This window comes from Hibiscus syriacus, unplaced genomic scaffold (genome assembly GCF_006381635.1).
Source record: "Hibiscus syriacus cultivar Baekdansim isolate YM2019G1 unplaced genomic scaffold, ASM638163v2 tig00110895_pilon, whole genome shotgun sequence".
Classification (NCBI taxonomy): Eukaryota; Viridiplantae; Streptophyta; class Magnoliopsida; order Malvales; family Malvaceae; genus Hibiscus; species Hibiscus syriacus.
In genome coordinates this window covers 710,823-733,052 of record NW_024062903.1, presented here as the reverse complement: position 1 = coordinate 733,052, position 22,230 = coordinate 710,823, and the positions used below count along the sequence as shown (strand labels likewise).

Here is a 22,230-nt window from a genome sequence, read left to right as displayed (position 1 = left end):
TATGAGGCATTAAATGTGATTTAGTTTGATTATTTGTTAATCTACAATATATATATATATATATATAATTTACGAAATACAATCACGACACACGAATGTGTGTCATCTTTTTTAATGACGTGTGCTTCAATGACACACAATGTAAGTCATACATGTGTGTCATATATTTATGACACACAAATGTGTGTCATCTTAATTTATGACGGGGACTTCAATGAACGTCATAAATGCGCGTCATAAATGTGTGTCATAAATGTGTGTCATAAATGTGCATCATAAATTTATGACGCACAGTTGCGCATCATCTTAAATTCATGTCGGTGGCTTAAACGACAGACAAATGTGTGTCATCCGCACCCATAGATGACGCGCAATGCGCGTCATTAAAGGGATTTTTTCTACTAGTGTACATCATACTAAGTAATTGTTATATGACCTACAAAATTAATATTTAACTTAAATTAGGGTTGATATTAAATTTTTATATTTTAAAAATTAAATTTAGTACTTTCGTTACTATTTTGTTTTCATAATTATATATAGTCATTGAAATAGGTTTCTTCAACTTATTTAAAATTTTTATATTTATATGTAAACATATATCTACGTACATGATTGAAGTATATTTTATTAAAAACTAGAATTAAAATTATATAAAAATAAACTATTAATAAAACTCGAATCAATACGCTCATCACTATACATGCACATCAATACTATAAAAAACTGATATGTTTCATTGGTATAGTTTTTATAATCTTAATATTTATAGTTATGTTTAAAATATTTTAGATTTAATATGAAATAAAAATATTACTAATTTATATTATATTAGTTAGAGGTTTGTTTTCTATAAAAAAATATCAAAACCCTAAAATTAGTTATCTAACTCTCTTATCTTGATCTAAGACTATACATATTATAAAGAAATAGAAAAATCAAAACCCAATCATTTGTTTTAATAATAGTTTAAGTTAAAATATTGGTCTTTCAACCAATAATTACTTAACTAGGTGTAGTGCAACAAGTAAGTATTGTCTTATATTCAGCTCCCAAGTTTGATTCACTCTAACACAATTTATATAGTCCTTAAAAATCTTGTACCAACTACAGTGTAAAAGAAATATTATTTTTGTCAATCATGTAATAATTACTAACTTAGTGTAATAGTTAAGTATTTTTTACTTATAAATTTCAAGTTCGATTCCTCTCACTCATCTAATATTCTCTTTGCTTTTATCGATAAGATAACGATGTTTGTTGTCATCTTATTAGACGTTAAAATTATTGAATTATATTAAATTAAAATGATGATTAAATTTACATAATTAATATGAAAGGTTAAAATTTTATAAAAGTTTGATGATCGAGAATCAAAATATAATAATATAATATTAATGATTAAAATATAAAAAATAATTTAATGGCAAAAATAAAAACGTAACAATAATTAGATTGAAACTAAAATGGTGGTTTTCAAAATTAGAATGATAAAATGATTTGAATAGACAAGGGTTTTTATGACAAAGGCATGAAAGCAAACACGTTCATGCATATTGTCGTCACCCTTTTTTATCGAGATAAAATTTAACATTGAATTTTATGAAACAATTATTGGAGTTGTCATCAACCTTTGGGTTAGGTAGGTCGAATATCTAAACAAATCTTTTAAAACGATATAAAGAAAAATCATTTAAAGACAAAAATTAGTCTGCATTAACCAAAGATTCATTTTTAAGAGCTCGGGAGACGGTTACGTGTGGGAAGGATTAACACACCCACAACACCAAAATTAGTATATGGTTGCTTATATGTTACGTAGTAGTAAAACTTGTAGCTTCGAGTCAAAATTTAAAATATAATCATTTCATTGAAAATTGGTATCTGGTTCCTCCAATAGGAAATCTACCCATCTATCTCTTCCCTATACAAGAATACTCCTTTAATTACCTATTTAGGGTCACAAATTAAGTCTAAATCGAATAAATTAAAAATAAAGCATTGTGTCAAAAAATACATTGTCATCAATAAAACAATTATTATTAAAGTATACTCTATTTTTCACGTTTGTTTTTGTTCAAACATCGTACTGAATCGTGCTACTTCGATAGGTTGCACTTTTCACGCCCATTCTACAATATGTGTTCTTGAAAATTTATACGAGTATATGTAAAAATCAATGATTATTACTACTTGGTCTAAGGACGATTTGACATTTTAACGAATTTTTTAAAGCACATGAGTCGTATTAATCCCTAATAAATTAAAACAAGCATAAATATTAAGCAAATAGGATTAATAAACTAAATCAGAACTAAACTACAACTATAGGGGCCTACTAGCAATAAGTTTATTTTATTTCATGCAATAGCTAAACTAGGAGGGTGACTAGAACGAACATTTAACAAAATAAGAATGATCCAAAACATAAATTAATTATCTTTTACATGTAACAACTTTAAGGATTAAAATACAACAAACCAAACATTGATATACCAAGTCAATCATTAAACCCACGATATGTTACCAATCAAATGATGATTAAAATGCAAAGCAACAAAATTTAAAGCCCAAGCATATACATCCAACAAGTTTCACGTATGAAGACTATTACAAACTAGAAAAGAAAAACATGTACAAGTGGAGAGTTAGAAATAATAACTCCATAAATATGGTTGGCACATATTACAAAGGCAGAAGGTTAACACATAAATAGCATAAAATATGGGCATTAAATACGAAAAGAGCATAAAATCGAAATAGCTAAACATAAGAGACCAAAGAGTAAAGCGAGTAAACAAAAGGATTAAATCAAGAATTATAACCCCTCAACCACTCCCCTCAACTCTTAACTCGAACCTGAACCAAAACAACCTTTAAACTCTAAAACAATAACTTTTTTGAAACTCAAACAAGCCAGGAAACAAAGAGGGACTTTCGAATATTACCTTCAATGCTCGAGGGAAATGTTTCAATTCGATGAATAAAGCAAATACCCTTCTCAGATCCAAGTAATATTTTCTTTCAAAATGGGTTTTCTCTCTTTTTTGTATGTTCTCCATCTCCCTTTTTGTTTGAGATCTCATTTTTTTATATATCAAGAGCTCGTGTCTCCTTTGAGTTTTCATTGTATGTAATGGGAAAGGAGGTTTGACTTGTTCCTTTTTTTCAGCTTCGTAGTTTGATCTAGGTAGGGAACATGAAGGAAGACATGTTTCATATACGACGGTGACCTCAGCAAAAGTAAAAGGTAAAAAATTTACCCCAAAGCCTGCTTTGTTCTTCTCTATGGCGATCGATGGAAATCTCGACGATGGCGACGCCACCAGATGCGCATGGGGAACTGGCGATGAGCATCGGAGGCCGTTGTATCATATCAGATCCAACAGTAAAAGCGTGAGCGGCGTAGGTGGTTAATCATTAGGGTTTAGAGAACCCTAATCTAGGGTTAATATGGATCGATTGATCAAATCTTGACCCAACAATTGAGATGAGGAGATGACATAACAAACGAGTGAAAACCTTAACCTTCACGTGGGCCACTATTGGGCTTTGGTTTGTTTAGACTATGTTTTTTGTTTTGGTCTTGTATTTTTTTATTATTATTATTATAATAAATATTAACTTTAATAATAATAATAATAATAATAATATATTGATTAAAATTGCCCCTCTTTCCTCCTTGTAGTGGAACTGTAATATAGCAAATATATAAACACCATTTTCTGGCATCACTGTTGAGTTCTTCTCCTTATGAACTCTTTCGTTGGAAATGCTGATCCGACTCCTTCTGTGATGGAATCGAGGAAAGGTTGAACAAGTTCTTCTCATTATGAACTTCTTCTTGGGAAATGCTAATCCAACTCCTTCTATGATGGAATCAAGCAGAGGTTGAACAAGTTCTTCTCATTATGAACTTCTTCTCTTGAAATGCTGATCCAACTCCTTATGTGATGGAATCGAGCAATGAGATCTTCTCATTATGAACTTCTTCTCTGGGAAACGCTGATTCAACTCCTTTTGTGATAGAATCAAACTATCTCGAGCGATGTGATGTTGATCCAACTCCTTATATGATGGAATCGAGTCGAAAAGTGATACTGATCCAGCTCCTTATGTGATAAATTTAAACCTCAAGTGAAATGATATTGAATTTTGAGTTTCAAGAGAAACTATATTGAGTGAGATAATGCTGATACAACTTTTCATGTGATGGATGATCCAAGGTTGAACAATTCTTCCCCTTACGAGCTTCTTCTCCCTCATCGGATGAGTTCTTCTCATTATGAACACTTCTATTGGAAATGTTGATCTATCTTATCTTTAAAGAACTTTAAACCTTTGCTGAAGTTATATTCTTTCTCACAACATTGTGAAATGAAATCTTGGTTGACCTTTAAGATTCCTGTCAAATATTCAAAAGTTGATGAAAATTGAATGTGTATGCTCCTATTTCTGCAAATGCCTAAATATGCATGCATGATGTCATTTTAGTATTGTGAACTTCACTGTCTTATAAATCTTCGCTTTATTCTCTTTGTTGAGTCTTTATCTTGCTTGAGTCTTCATTTCTTGACAGATTGCTCCTCTTGACCCCGACAATATTTTCATTCAATTCCTTTGCCCCGGTTTTTAATTTTGAGCTTCTTTGTCTGAGAAACCTTTTCAATGTACCACTTTAAGGAAATTATCTTGTTTAAAAATATTTTTTCTCTTCTTTTGAAATGTTTGTTGAAGAAACAAAATAGTGCCCCTTCTTAGGCTCACAAATGAAGTAAATTACAAAACATGAGTTTATTGAATATAAAAAGAATCAATTGTTCTTTAAATCTTCAAAGTTATAACCCTTTGACAAGTGTCAGGATTGATGGGTTGGTTTTAGATTGACTTTCTACTTTTCTAAGGTTTCAATCATCTAAATATCTCTTCTTTCTCAGTGCTTGTGAACATTGTTACATGTCCCTCTTTATCGGCTTTGTATTTTAATCGTATGTAGACAAAATGACGCAACTACCATAATCAATTGTCAGACCTTTAGAGCACTTCTATTTTTATTCTCTGAAATCTTCCATTTGTTTAATCTTCATAAACTCCTTTAGTAGAGGTAGTTAAGAAATATCGGTCTAAAGACAAAATTCCTGAATGCTTGTGTAAAGTTGACTATAACAAGTGTTTCTCAACTTCCTTAATCCATTTTCACCGATACTCTTTATTAACTCGGATATTTGGGTCTGGGTATCGATACTGGATGAACAATATCAATACCATAAGTTAAAAGTTGATGAATTCTTCAAAGAGTATCGATACTGAAGTAGTAGTATCGGTACCAGGGGTATCGATACCAATGTTTAAGTATCAGTACTATTTTTAGAAAACGAAATCCAAAATGTAGAAAAGGTATCGATATTGAAGTATAGTATTGATACCACAATAAGAAAGTATCGATACTATACATTCGGTACCGATACTATTCAAAGTGAAATGGTGGATTAAGTGCTTCGTTTAACATATGTTACTAAGGATCTATTATAATGATATGAATTATGATATTTATACCAACCATATTATTGTGTAGATATCGATCGAAAGCAAGTTTAGGATGATTCAAAGACATAAGATCAATCAAGAGTGTTAAGTGTTTTGCTTGACTAAGTAAGGCTAAGGTGAGTGCATATTACTATGAAATATGATCATATGGAAAGAAGACTTGCGATGAGTTTATTTCTAATATTTTGATTGCATGAGTTCATGAATACAAGTATATTGTTGATATGATTTCTATGTGTACAGGAGTACAAGTATATGTCTATATGTTACATGCACTAATAGACATGGGATATGTGTTACATGTCATCCTATGTGTTACATGATCTATGTGGATATATGAGAATAAGACACAAGCTATGTGAAAATGGTCTATGTGAATATATGTCTATGTGATAAGCTATGTGAAATGGTATAAAAGATAAAGCCTATAAGTATGTGATATAAGAGCTAAGAGTATAATTGGTATGCCAAGAGTCGAGGGTTCTACGTGGTCATTCGGGACAATTCTACGTGGTCCTTCGGGACAATTTCTATGCGGTCCTTTAGAACAATACTATGTGGTCCTTCGAGACATTTCTATATGGCATTTCGATGCAATTTCTACATAGTACTTTGGTGTAATTTATACGAGCTGTGGTGACAGCATTTGTGCACAACCTCAATGTGGTGACAGCATTTCTATATGGCATTTCTGTGCAATATCTTTTGTATGTTCTCCCTCTCCCTTTTTTGTCTGAGATCTCATTTTTTATATACCGAGAGCCCCTCTCTCCTTTGAGTTTTCGTTGTATGTAATGGGAAAGGAGGTCTGACTTGTTACATTTTTTGTTTTTTTTTACTTTTTTCGGCTTCGTGGTCTGATCTAGGCAGGGAGCACGACAGAAGACACGCTTCAAAGGCGGCAGTGACCTCGACAAAAGTACGAGGTAAAAAATTTACCCTGAAGCCTGCTTTGTTCTTCTCTGGGGTGGTCGGCAGAAAACTCGGCGGTGGCGACGTCACCAGATGCGCATGGAGAGCTGGTGAGGAGCATCGGACACTGTTGGATCAGATTAGATCCAATGGTGGTGGAGTGAGCAACGCGGGTGACTGGTCATTAGGGTTTAGGGAACCCTTATCTAAGGTTAATTTGGACCATTGGATCAGATCTTATTCCAACAACTGAGATAGGGCGACAAAACAAAAGGGTGGAAACCCTAGCCTTCACGTGGACTACTGTTGGGCTTTGGTTTGTTTGTGCTCTGTTTTTTTATTTGGGCTTGTATTTGTTTGTTATTATTATAAATAAATATTAACTTTAATAATAATAATAATAATAATAATAATAATAATAATCTGAAAATGGTGATTACACAGGAATCATTGATATTTTATGTTGCAATCGATTTTGAGAATCACAAATTCAAATATAAAGATGGTCACAAGGGAAGCTATACACTACGCATATATTATCATTATAGAATAATAATTTGTACAATATATAATTATATATGGTTTAGGAACCACTTATATTGTGTAATTTTTTAGTTTTATATCTTATTAGGATTATTAGATTGATGGAAAGATTAATTTTTAATTTTTTTATTGAATATCTTCTTAGTTTTTACAATTGAGTATAGTCTTTAATCTATTATTCAATCGTCTTAAAAAGATGTAAAACTAAAAAGATTTTACACAATATAAATGAATTCTATCGTATTATGGTTAAAATTCTTTTATTTTTATATATATTTTAAAATCATTGAATTGAGGAAAATCAAAAATAAATTAATTCATTGTTTTTATAATAAATATCTTCTATTTTTTAATTATTAATCTCAATCTTTAATGTTGAAATAAATTAGCTGAGTTGAAGGCCTGTAAACGTTGATGAAGAAGGCAAGAGAGAGAGAGAGAGTTAAAATGAGAGGGACCATGATGTCCTCTCGGAGGGCAACATTGGGGTTTAAACCCCAAAGGGGGTTGCCGTCAGGGATGTATTGTGGCCTCATTTTCAGAAACCCCCGCCCCTAAGAAAAATAAAGAAATAACCACACAGCCCCACATGACTTTGTTTTCTCTCCTCTTTGGAAAAAAAAAGAAAAAAGAAAAAAGAAATCAATTTACCTTAATTACCTCTCTCACCATATATAATATACCCCTTTTTCCACCCTCTTTCAAAGCCCACCGCCTCTCCTTCTTCCTTTTCCAACATTTTGTTCATAGCAATAGCTATGAGCAGGAAATCCAACAGATTGACACAAACAGCTTTGATAAAGGAAATCCTGAAACGATGCTCCAGCTTAGGAAAGAAACAAGGCTACGGCGATGAACAACAAGGATTCCCTTTGGACGTCCCCAAAGGTCACTTCGTCGTCTACGTCGGCCACAACAGAAGCAGATACATTGTACCCATCTCTTTCTTGACCCGACCCGAGTTCCAGAGCTTGCTGAATCAAGCTGAGGAGGAGTTCGGGTTCGGTCACGACATGGGCCTTATCATTCCTTGTGAAGAAGTTGTTTTCCGGTCTTTGACATCCACTGGTTTTTCATGGAGAATTGTTCAATTGAGACGAAATTGCTTCATTTGCTTCTCTCATTGTATTTTCTCTTTTTACTGAGTTGTTTACACTGAATCTGACACACACCAAAAACCCATGGAGATTGTTTGGTTTTTATGTGGATTTTTTTTTATTTCTAAATCTGAGAAGAAGAAAAATCTGGAAAATATTTTCCTCACTGAGGTGTTCTGTGAGAGAGATAAAACATCAAATTCTGGTTTTAGTCTCTTTAATATACTAAAAATTGAGATTTAATCTTTATATTTTATCATTAATATTCGTTTTATTTACCAATTAATTCAAATCGGATATTTGATCAAAACAATACCCTCAACCCACATTACTTTATTTATAATATTAAATTTTGAACTATATAATATTATTTAAAAAATCTAATGTGTTAATGTACTAGATTAATTAAATAAAATATTATGATACATTTTCGTTAAAAATTTTACTTGTCCACTTCTAGCTTATTATTGATGTCCTGAATTTTTATAAGGGGTGTTTTTCTTGGGGGAAAAAAGAAAGATGGTCAGCATTTTAGTTGTAACAATTAGGGTGTTAACTATTTAACTTAAGAAAATTATAAAAGTAGAGGTATCATGTTATAAAAAATATATGTTAAAATTGGAGTATAGGGATAAAATTATTAAATTTGAGAATAGTAGAGGGACTAAACCATAATCTGAATTATTATAATGTTTCCGGTTAATTAACTCTAGATGTTCATCAACTCTTGATGATGACGATTGGATACTTGTTTGGTACGACCATTAAATGATGGGATTTCCCTTTATGCACTTTTAAAACTGTTGGAACAAAAAATTACACGTAAACAAGACAATAATGATAGATTTGGTGTTAGTTTAAATGCTTTTAACTGTTTTTCTGGGTTTTATTTACGTTGGTTGATGATTTAGGTTTGGTTAGAGTACTAGGCTTTCATTTGGCTTAGAGACAAAACCATGTTCCATAAATTTTGTATGTAATAATAATACTATTGTGATCATAGAAGATAACATAAAATCTAATATAAACGGACACAAATCAATTATCAGTCGTTAATCTATAAAATTATTCATCTCATTAAATCTAGTTTGTAAAATTGTGCATTCGGTGACTTATGTCAAGGACATAATACAAGTGATTAGTCGAGAAAATAAGATAAGGTGCATTTAAAACTAGAATTACTTGTAGGAACCAAATGATTTCGGTGATTAAAGGATTTGTTATTTTCATTAGTAAATGTATGAATGTTTATTGTCAATTAGTTGAGAGTCTTTGAACAAATATTACCTTTGTATTCATCCCAAATTTATAAAGAGTGTTGTTCTACTTAAAAATCTTGAGTTCAAACACTTGCATATGTGGATGTGTGAATGTTGTTAATAATTAATTTTTTTTAAAAATAGATATTATTTTATAATAATTCTTAAACTATTAAAAAAACTCAAATTACTTAATAGAATATCAATCAAGACAATAATACGTATATAAACATCATAATTATAAAAACTCCATGTGCTTCTATCAAATCAAGTAGTTACAATGTCACAATATATATATATATACTACATGCATGATTGAAACCATTACTTTACTCGTAAATCTTGATTAACAAGTCGATTGAGTTTAATTAAGACAGACTTATCTCTGCTTTGATAATGATGCATGATTTAAGGCTAAGTGCTTTGTTTAATTAATAAGCATATAAATACTAAAATTATAATTTCAAAAAGAATATGCAAAAATTAATATAAACTAGTCATATTAATAAGTTGTTTCACTTCAAACCATTAAAGAACATAAATTAATTATTAAATAATAGAGATAGAACTAACATACAAAGAGTTAAAAACAATTTAAATAATTAGAATAATAGAAGATATAAACAAACACTATTATTGACCGTAAAAAATAAATATTATTAATACTAACATAAAAAAGAATATAACAATAACAACATGTTGATAATCAATTTTATCACAATTTAAGTACGACATAATTGATATGATTACAAGTATCTATAAATATGATAGAATTAGCTCGGGAGTCTAAATCAACATCAACCACATAATGTTGGATTAAAACTCATAATTATGGCCACATATTTATAATGTATATTGATAATATGACATAAATTAAGAGACCAATTCTATTATAAAGTCATAAGGAATTAGAAGTGTCATGAAAATAAAAGTGTAAATACCATTAAAGTCATATTTATAATTCGATGAGAACAGAGTTATAAGTACAAACAATAATTGATTCTTAAATCACCTATATAAAGGGGTTATGGTCCCCTAGAAATAAATAATTTCATATTTACTCTTATTCTCGTCAGAGAGTTTATACTTAAGATAACTTTATTTTCTTGGAATATCACAACCAAAGAAATATTTAAAGATTTCAACCGATCAATTAATCTATGTACGCTTTCGCAAATCTAATATTTATTCTTGACGATTTGATATGATTAAATCTTAGTTTGTTTTCATATTTATTATGATTTGATTCTAACAAGTGATATTATCGTCTTTCATGTTGAATCATTGAGAATCGAATTTTTCTTTTATTTTTTTAATTTGATTTGTTCCTAAAGTTTAAAGGGTTTGATATTTGAATTAAGGTATGTAATATTTAGGGTTTATAAACCATTGTTAATATTACCATATCAATATTCAATTTACAATTTCCGTAAAGATTTCGATTGATTTATTGTTTGTTGTTCACCATATCTTTGTTGTGTGTTTTCTGAATGTCATTACATTCTAATAGTTTTCAATTTACATGAACGTAGCGTGGATTAATATACCATTAAGCAACTTTTGTTTTAGTAATCATGCACAAATATTTAATTTTGGAATATTTCTCTCTCATGATTTTGCATGGCTTCAATAATGCTACATTATTACAGTTGTCATTATCATAATCACATGATTGTTGTTTATAAATTATGATTTGATTTTGCATGTTGATTTCAAACAGTCTCATTTTTGCGTTACGATTGCATCAAATTTTTTGAAATATTAAATTCCACGTTGGGTTAATATAATTTTTTTAAGGGATTCATAATGGTTTCATAATTCATTAATTATAAATATTATTATATATATATATACACAAGCATAAGACATGGAGAATCGGCAGACTGTTTACGTACACTATTGATTATTTACGGAGAATTGTGATATGGCAGTTTAGATAACAATTGATTTTTGTGTCACGATATTAATTTTAAATATAGTATTGGGTTATTCAGGTAATTGGTTTTGATTTCTTGTATCATGTTTTAGTTTAATTTAGTTAACCCATGATTAAGAAATTTTGAGGCATAGTCCAATATTTAGGTTTTCGGTTTCTAATAACGTTGTTTAGACAAACCTTATTATGGGTTTCTTTGAAAATCATACGTGATTAGAAAAAAAATAGTTTTGTTTTTTTATTTTTATGAATTATTTAATATATATTTGATATTATTATATTCGATTCAGTTTAACTAAAGATTTATTTGACCAATATGTACTTTGACCTTGACTTTTGGTTAAATATTAATTTGAATTCATTTTATTTATTTCTTTTGGTGAGTTATGAAGTTATAAATTAAATGCATGGAATTAAAGACTTAGTTTTTTATAGCATAATTTATGTAACCTTATTTTGGGTTCTTTTGGATATTTTAGTGCAATCATAAATTTCAGTTTTGACATTTGATTGTTATAGAAATATTAATTTTAAATACTAATATTTATTTTGAGATGATTTAATTAAAGAAATAAGTCTTTAAAGTGGCATCAATTATGGAAAACATTTTATACAAATTTTGTACATGTAACTTAGGATATGTTAGTATTGATCGGCTTAAAAGATGATTAATAATTGCCATAATCTCATGTGCAACTTTAGTAATAAGCATGTGATAATTATTCGATTTGATGTGTATATATCTTCAAATCAATTTCTTTTGTTAAACAGTAAAAATAGAGATTAAAATAACCCAATCAATTGAGAACGGTATCGTATGACTCTTATGGAATTTAGCATTAAATTTAGCTTAAATACCAAATTAGAATAATCAAAACAAAAGATTAAGCAACCAACGTCCAAGAAAATTATAAATAACCAAAAGCTAAATATTGGATATATATATACACGCACTTTAGGATCACTATTTCACAACAATAGTGTGAGGCTCAGGTCCAAGTAAAGGAAGCCCAGCGGCCCATAGGCACGTTTTGGGCTTACTTACAAGATCGTTGCCTTTACTTTTCCTTGCTGTGTTTGAGAGGGTGAAGGCAAGCGCATCGGTATCCCATTTATTGATCGACTAATTCGAATCGGGTATTACAGAGGTAAAGGTAATCCTCTCAACCTAATTTACTCTATTTGTAATCTTCATGATTCAAATCTCTTACCTTGCTTAAGGAATCTAGTGCTTCATCCTACTAGACCGATCAGTTATTGATATTTTAAATCTATTTATAATAGCATCTTTAGAAACTTGATGAGAATGCTCAAACAAATGATAATGCTTTCCATTAACTCTGCTTCATCTCCAATTCCATTTGATTAACCAGCAATGACGATTAAGACTATGCATTCTCATGCGCAGCACAAGTCAAAATCATCACTTGTTTTCACTCAGTAACTTTGTACTTTTTAACAAAGATTGTGGATGGTGCCGGTGAGTGGGAGTCGAAGTTAAGCAATTTTCTTTATGTGACGCCACTCTCCCCTTGTTGGAAATTCAACAATGTTTGGCACCGAATGGTGCTTATTTCAAAGGTTGGAAATTTTGTGTTGAAAATGGTAATAGGTAAATTACAATTTAGTCATTGTACTTTAGAATATTTTCAAAGATTAGTTCTTAAGCTTCATCTATAAATATCCTTGCCCATTTAGCTTCTAAATCATCCCAAATCATTTCTTTCTCCCAATACTAGAGAGTTTTCTTGTGAGTAATGAGTGTTTTGTAAACACCTGTAAATTTTCTCTCTTTAGTAAAAGAACTACAGCAGTCCGAAGACGTATGCATAATTGGTTGAACTCCGTTATCAATTTTGGCTATTATTTTTCCACTTTTATTTCGCACTCTCACTAATCTGGTTATAGGAAAATTACTCATTCTCGTTTATTTCCTAACAACTGCTATCAGATCTTTTGGTTGTGAATTTTGTCATTTTTTTGTGAGGTTACTATTCATTACTATTCATGTGAATAGTAAAAATTTTGTCGGTGATACGAATTTGTCGACGAAGGTGTTCTAATACATGGTGGTTCGCAAGAATTGTCAGAAATGATCCAAACGAAGCCAGATTCGAGTGGGAGCGATGGCTGCAGACGAAGGGAAAGTGAAAATTGAGAAGTTCGATGGTACAGACTTTGGCTTTTGGAAGATGCAGATTGAAGATCTTTTGTACTAGAAAAATCTATATCAATCTCTCTCAGGAAAACAACAGAGGGCATGAAGAATGAACATTGGGCTCTTCTCGACAGACAAGCCCTCGGAGTTATCCGACTAACGTTATCCCGCAATATTGCTTTCAACATAGCAAAGGAAAAGACCACGGCGGGTCTTATGGCGGCTCTCTCTAGTATGTAAGAGAAGCCATCAACCTCAAACAAAATTCATTTGATGAGGCGATTATTCAATTTACGGATGGCGGAAGAGGCATCAGTGGCTCAACACCTAAATGAACTTAACACAATCACAACCCAGTTGAGTTCCGTGGAAATTGAATTCGATGATGTAGTTCGAGCTTTAATTCTCTTATCATCTCTGCCAGACAGTTGGAATGCTAATGTTACAGGAGTCAGCAGCTCGTCGGGAAACAGTAAATTAAAATTCGATGATGTTCGGGATCTGGTATTGAGTGAAGAAATTCGAAGGAGAGAATCGGGTGAAGCATCAAGCTCCTCAGCCTTGCACACAGAGTCTAGAGGGAGAACTTCATAAAGAAATTCAAATCGTGGCAGATTGAAATCCAGAAGGGGAATATCAAGAACGGGAAAGAAATATTTTACCTATTATAATTATGACAAGAAATGTCACTTTAAAAGAGATTGTCGAGCACCAAAAAAAATACCGACGCACAGGAATCTGCCAACATGACAGAGGAGACAGGTGATGCCATGATTCTAAGCGTCAACAGTCCGATTGAATCATGGATCTTGGATTCAGAGGCACATTTCCACTCCACCCCATGCCAAGAAATCATGGAGAACTATGTCAGTGGTGATTTTGGGAAGGTTTATCTAGCTGATGATGAAACCTTGAAGATCGTCGGAAAATGAGACATCCGATTAAAGTTGCCAAACCAGACCACATGAAAGCTGAAAGGAGTGAGACATATTTCTGGCCTTAAAAGAAATTTGATTTCTGTAGGACAAGAATGATATAGTACAACCTTTTCAGGCTGTGAATGGAAGATTACCAAAGGAGCACTCGTCATTGCTCGTGGTAAAAAGACTGGTATTCTCTATGTAACCTCAAATTTAGAGAATATCATTACAGTAGCAGATGCTGATGGAAAATCAAACCTATGGCACCAAAGACTTGGTCATATGAGCGAGAAAAGGATGAAGACACTTTTGTCAAAAGGGAAGTTGTCGGATCTAAAAAGTGTAGATGTCAGACTATACGAGGATTGCATCTTTGGCAAACAAAAGAAAGTCAGTTTTGCAAAGATTGACAAGGCACCCAAGGCAGAAAAGTTAGAGTTGGTTCATACTGATGTATGGGGACCATCTCCAGTTTCATCTCTTACAGGCTCACTATATTATGTCACATTCATTGATGATTCTACAAGAAAGGTGTGGGTTTATTTTCTGAAGAATAAATCAGAAGTATTTGATACCTTCAGAAAATGGAAGGTCATGGTGGAAAATAAGACTGGTTTGAAAGTCAAGCGGTTGAGATCTGATAATGGAGGAGAGTACAAAAACAATAGATTCAGAGATTTCTGCACAAACAATGGGATCAAGATGGAGACAACAGTTCCCATGACACCGCAACAAAATGGCGTAGCAGAGCGCATGAACAGAACTCTGAATAAACGTGCCAGAAACATGAGGATACATGCCGGATTGCCCAAATTGCTATAGGCTGAAGCTATCAACACTGCAGCTTACCTGATCAACCATGGGCCCTTAGTTCCCTTGGATAGAGGAATACCAGAGGAAGTTTGAAGCAAGAAAGAAATAAACTTTTCACACTTAAGAGTGTTTGGTTGTATTTCTTATGTACACATAGATTCTGCTGAAAGAAGCAAACTTGATGCCAAGTCTAAAAAATGTGTCTTTGTTGGTTATTGTGGTGATGAGCTCAGTTACCGGTTCTGAGACTACAAAAATCGAAAGATCATCAGAAGTAGAGATGTCATTTTCAATGAGAATGTGATGTACAAAGACAAGTCAACCATAGAATTAAGTAGCTCCAATACCAAAGTAGAAATAAAGAAATTTGTTGAGTTCGGGGAGATTTCTGGAAATAACGTTCAGTTCAATCCTGAAGCAGTTCAAGAAAAACCACGCACACCAGAACTGAGACGCTCCTCCAGAATTCTTAAATCAACTCAACGTTATTCGTCTTCTTTGCATTACTTATTGTTGACTGACAATGGTGAACCAGAGTGCTATGATAAAGCAATGTAGGTGGAGGATTCAGTCAAGTGGGAGTCTTCCATGAAAGATGAGATGGACTCGCTTATGTGAAATCAGACGTGGGAATTAGCTGAATTGCCACCATGCAAGAAAGTGCTCCATAACAAGTGGATTTATAGGATCAAAGAAGAACATGATGGGAGAAAACGCTATAAAGCAAGATTGGTTGTAACACCCCAACTCGTATCCGACCCGAATACGAGTCCGAGATGTCACATTGACATTTTAAAACGATATTCTTATAAAATATCAAAACATTTGAACTCATTTTAAGAAAATACAACAATATTCTATTAAATTATGTTTCAGTATAAAAATTCAAGTCAAAAACGTATTTATGAACAGTAAAATATGGTATGAATAGTATTGTGAACAGTACCATGAACAGTGAAATATTTCGAATATCAATTCTGTATCGATGCACTGCTACAGTAATGCTACAGTAACTTTCGTAAAAATATGTATAAATTCATAAAAACTTAAGCTTCCATCCGTATAAAATTACCATTTACATATTGCATAACACATATACTATATTCACATACTTCATTATCATTGGACTTATTTCCCTCTATTACATTAAAACATAGATATGAAATCTTATGTGTCGTATCAATACTATTTGTTCATATAATCTCCTTTATTTCATCCAAAATCTTAAGGCTAAGAATCATACCAAATTTTTCATGTAATCCAAACTTATTTCTAACACTTATAACTTATTATTCACACTTATGACAAGTCAAATCCAACTTTCAATTCTTATTATGAACTTTATTTCAAGATTTCATCTAAGAACCCCTAATATTTAATCTCTCATATACCTTTCATCTTGTTGTTTAGAACAAATTAAGCTTTCCTTAAGCTTAATTAACACCTAAAGAATCAAAACCCTCTTGAAATTTCCAGAAATTAACACTAAGAAAATCAACTCACCTTGGCTATGAGGCTTCACGGTTGGAAGAAGAGAAGAAATTGAAGAAGATAAGCTGGAAACTTATCTCCTCAATTATGATTCACATGGGTATTATAATACCCACTAACCATTATTTAATTATTTCCTTGTTAAATAACCATTTTGCCCTTTCATTCTTTTAATAATTACCAATAACCCTTCAGATATTATTTTAAATAAGTCATTGAACTATTCAACTTTTCCACTTTAAATCACCAAATTCTAAAATTTTATAATTTAGTCACTAACCCGGTATTGAAGATGTTATATTGGTTGTCAAAGGTTTTCAACAAAAAGAAGGTATTGACTACAATGAAATTTTCTCTCTAGTCGTAAAACTGTCTACAATTAGACTGGTGTTGAAAATTGTAGCTGCAAAGAATCTACATCTTGAACAGTTAGATGTGAAAACAACTTTCCTTCATGGTGATTTGGAGGAAGAAATCTATATGAGGCAGCCAGAAGGCTTCATAGAGGCAGGCAAGAAAAACCTGGTATGCAGGTTGAAGAAGAGCTTGTATGGTTTAAAATAAGCTCCTAGACAGTGGTGCAAGAAGTTTGATAGTTTCATGGGTAGCAGTGGTTTTACCAGATGCCAAGCATATCATTGTTGCTATATCAAGAAGTTTGACAACAACTTCATTATTTTATTGTTGTATGTTGATGATATGCTCGTTGCAGGCTCAGACATGCAAGAGATTATAAACTTGAAGCAAAAATTGTCGAAGCAGTTTGCTATGAAGGATATGGACGCTGCAAAGCAGATTCTTGGGATGAAGATTAAGAGAGACACAAAGTCGGGGACTTTGATGTTATCACAGGCTGAGTACATCAACAAAGTACTCTCCAGGTTTAACATGCAAGATGCTAAACCAGTAAGTACACCTTTAGGTGTTCCTTTTAGACTCTCCAAAGAACAGTCACCAAAAATGGAGGAAGAACGTGCACACATGGCGAAGGTGTCGTATGCCTCAGCAGTTGGAAGTCTGATGTATGCCATGGTTTGTACTATACCATATATTGCTCATGTAGTGGCAGCTGTTAGCAGGTACATGAATAATCCGGGCAAGGTACATTGGGAAGCAATCAAATGGATCCTCAGATATCTGCGGGATACTACAAACAAAACACTTTGTTTCAAAGGTGGAGATACGATACTGACAGGCTATGTAGATGCTGACTTAGCCGGAAATGTTGACATCAAAAGAAGTACTAAATGGTATGTCCATACTCTAGGAGTAACTGCAGTAAGTTGGGTTTCTCAACTACAGAAGATAGTTGCTCTCTCCACAACTGAAGCAGAATATATCGCTGTTACAGAAGCCAGCAAGGAGATGGTTTGGCTCCAAAGTTTCTTGGAAGAGTTAGGCAAAAAACAAGAAAACAATGTTTTATATTGCGACAATCAAGTGTTATCCATCTAGTAAAGAATTCGTCTTTTCATTCCAGGACGAAGCATATACAATTGCGATATAATTTTATCTGGTCTCTTCTGGAAAATAGGATTTTGAAACTTGAAAAGATTAGTGGGGCTCAAAATCCGGCAGACATGTTAACTAAGACGGTGACTACGGACAAACTGAAGTTGTGTTCAGCTTCAATTGGTATGCTAGAGTAACAAGACCACAAATATTGCTTCATCGATCGAGGTGTGAAGACAAATTAAAATCAGTCTTCAAGTGGAAGATTGTTGAAAAAGTCAGCAAGGTGGGCTTGGTTTTTTTCAACAAAGGGTAGGCACCGGATTGTTGGAAATTCAACAATGTTTGGCACCGAATGGTGCTTATTTCAAAGGTTAGAAATTTTGTGTTGAAAATGGTAATGTGTAAATTGTAATTTAGTCATTGCACTTTAGGGTATTTTCAAATATTAGTCCATAAGTTTCAACTATAAATACTCTTACCCATTTAGCTTCTAAATCATCCTAAATCATTTCTTTCTCCCAATACTAGAAAGTTTTATTGTGAGTAGTGAGTGTTTTGTAAACACATGTAAATTTTCTCTCTTTAGTAAAAGATTTGCAGCAGTCCGGAGACGTAGACATAATTGGCTGAACTCCGTTATCAATTTCATGTATTATTTTTCCGCTTTTATTTCGCATTCTCACTAATCTGGTTATAGGTTCTCGTTTATTTCCCAACAACTTAAGGGATCTAGTGCTTCATCTTACTAGACAGATCGGTTATTGGTATTTTAAATCTATTTATAATAGCATCTTTAGAAACTTGATGAGAATGCTCAGACAAATGATAATGCTTTCCACCAACTCTGCTTCATATCCAATTCCTTTTGATTAACCAGCAATGCCGATTAAGACTATGCATTCTCATGCGCAGCACAAGTCAAAATCATCACTTGTTTTCACTCAGTACCTTTGTCCTTTTTAACAAAGATTGTGGACGGTGCCGGTGACTGGGAGTCGATGTTAAGCAATTTTCTTTATGTGACGCCACTCTCCTCTTGACGCACCCTCACCGGCAAACAGATGCAGACCATCCATAAAACTTGGATTATTATGCTAGGATTTTGACCAAACGACCGGTTCATAACTGGGTCAGATTTTGTCAATGATTCAACATCAACGTGGTGGGCTCACTTTCACCCATTATTAAGTCCAACAAAGTACAACTTTATGTTACAAGATAAAATTTTATCATTCATAAAAGTTTAAAAAGAAAAAATTAATTATTAATAAAAAAATATTTTAAAATATAAATAATAATTTGAATTTTAAAAAAGAGATGCTACTATCTCTGTGAAATATTAAAATTTATTTAATTATTGTCAACTATATATTGTATTTTTTTCATATACATCTTAACTGATAATACTCGCTTAAACATGAGTTTAGGCATCTAAGTCCATCTAAATTTATGATCTCTAAGGATCTTTAATGACATCAACATAAAATTTTAGAATTAGGGATTTATTTAGGTCATTATTTTTCTGAAAATTTTAACTGATTTTTTTAAATATTAAATAATTTATTAACTGTTATATTAGCATGAATACCAATTAACATCGGTTTAACAATCTATTTGATTAAATTTTACAGTTGGAGAACTCAATTGGATGGAAAAGTATAATATTTTAAATAAACAAAATTAAACTCAAATTCTATTTTATATTGTTGTACCAGAAAGAAATTATGTTTTATATTGTTTTGAACATTAAAATATTAAAGTGATGTTATTTTAATGTAACATCTACAAACGGAAATTAAATTCAGTCTCATAATTGATTTAAAAATCTAATATAAAAAATAATAATCGTTGTAGTTTATATAAATTTAAATTAAAGGGTTAAATTATGATGGAAATGTTAAAGAAAAATGTTATCGGAAATGTGAATATTTTTTTAATATTTTTGATAAAACGTTACCTAAAATATTTTTTTTACAAAAAATGTTAATATTAGACGCTACCTAAAATGTTTAATATTTCTGATAAAACACTACATAAAATATTATTTTTTTATTAAAAATGTTAATATTGAATGCTACCTAAAATGTTATTTTTCTTACAAGAAATTAAGTAACGAAAATAATATTTTCAGTAAAAAAAATATTTTTAAGAATATTTTACTAAAATTATTAAAAAATATTAATATTTTTTATATAACCTTTACTTAATTATATATTAAAGTTACCGAACAACAAAACTACCCATCACGGTGACAGTTGAATATAACTGATGGATCACTTCAAAAAAAAAAAAAGAATATAACTGATGGAATTATATACATCTCTTTTGCCATCATCAATCAAAAAAATCACAGAATTTACAGCAGTGATTAAAAGCCACTTGTTTTTTTTTTCCTTCACGAATTCACTACTCTCAGAGTCTCGACCTTTATGCTATGCCTCTAGCCCGATTCCAACCCGGTACCACTTGGTGGAAAACTCGCCCACCTTTTTCTGCCTCCATGCATTCTCCGAAGCTATCATATAATTGACTCGGTTCATTTCCCCCCCCCCCCCCAAAAAAAAAAACAATTCAAACCATTGCAAAAAAATCCACCTTCTCAACTATGGTAAACCCACTTGTTTCAACAATACGAGATTCATTGTTCACTCGAGCTAACTCGGAAGTGAGTATTAAAAAAACCCCCGGGAAAGAATCAGAACACATTTCCTCTCAGTTTTTCTTTTTCCAGAATTACCAGATTGTTTCCTCAGCAAACCCATGAAGTAAAGGACGGGATTCGGTCCACAAATGGCAGTAACCTTTGAAATCGTCGATGTTTACGAACCTACCGGAGTGCCCCAAACCCGAACGGGAGATAAACCGCATTACTTCTTCGAAGACGGACTCGTCGCAGGGAATTGACAATGGGCCTTGGTTACTGAACCCGTACTCTTCCTCCACTTGGACGAGAAGCTTCTTGAAGACGGGATGGCTCAGGTACGTCAGGCGCACCACGAATCTTCTGCAACTCGTCCCCACATAAACCGCCACGTGTCCCGCCGGCACATCGGACTGGATGCGGCCGGTCGACTTTAGGGTCTTGTTCCTCCACCGCAGCAGCATTTGGCGAAGCCTCACAATGTGGCGGATTTTGCTGCATTTTCCTAGCACCACAGACATTTTCCCGGAAATTGAGAAATATCGAATGAAGTGTTTGATTTGATTGAGAGAAAACAAATTTAGAGAATATTTTTTTAAGGGGAGATCGAGGAGGCTTTTATAAAAATGGGACTCCGAAAATGCCCCTAAAGTTTGAGACAATTACACGCCTTATTTTTGGGTTGTTGATAAATCAATTAAGTTCTCAAAATTGTCTTTTGACAATTAACCTACAATATAAATAAATATCTAAACTTGAAGTTTTTAGATTTTATTTAATAAAACATAGTAACATTTCCTTTTAAGTTTTTAGATGTTATAATTGATAATATTAACATAATTAAATTTTGGTTGATAAAATTATTTAAGTTAAAAAATTATTTTAATTTATATTTAAATAAATTCATATTATCAATAAATTTAACTTGAAACAAAAAATAGTTATTTATCTTTTAACAAAGAGATAATACCAGTTTAATGTAAGAAACAATTAACTAAGGCATAATGTCAGTAAATGAATTGTCTGTTCATCTCAGTTGGTAGAGCACAAGGCTCTTAACCTTGGGGTCGTGGGATCGAGTCCCACGGTGGGCAATTCATAATTCTGAGGTCTTCCACGGAAGTTGCTCTCAATCTGGTGTTGGGGGTAGTCTACTATTATACCTCCCCTTACCCCATTACATATGGGAATAAGGGTCAGCTAATTTTATAATGTCAGTAAATATAAGAAAATAATTAAGGATGTGTTTAGGTGAGAAAAATTCAAAGTTTTAAACATTTTAAAATGAGTTATTTTAAAATACTAGCATTTATGATTATTTTGCTTAAATAAATACTTATTTTAATTAATATATTAGAGAAATAATCATTTCAAACTCACAAAATTATAATAATTTAAACTTGTCTAAATAATTAAAGGGTAAAGTACACAAATGGTCCCATGACTATAGGATATTGT

At 32.0% G+C, this 22,230-nt stretch overlaps 1 protein-coding gene across 1 annotated transcript; it reads right to left on the bottom strand.

The window, feature by feature from the left end:
* Window positions 1-20,758: 20,758 nt before the first annotated feature.
* Window positions 20,759-21,353, bottom strand: LOC120145974 (indole-3-acetic acid-induced protein ARG7-like). The gene has a single exon (XM_039159654.1). The coding sequence runs from the start codon at window positions 21,291-21,293 to the stop codon at window positions 20,865-20,867; it is 429 nt and encodes a 142-aa protein (XP_039015585.1). The 5' UTR covers window positions 21,294-21,353; the 3' UTR covers window positions 20,759-20,864.
* Window positions 21,354-22,230: the final 877 nt, after the last annotated feature.

Bases quoted from the DNA above. Each gene is read 5' to 3' on its own strand.
- LOC120145974 (XM_039159654.1), bottom strand. From the start codon at position 21,293: ATGTCTGTGGTGCTAGGAAAATGCAGCAAAATCCGCCACATTGTGAGG.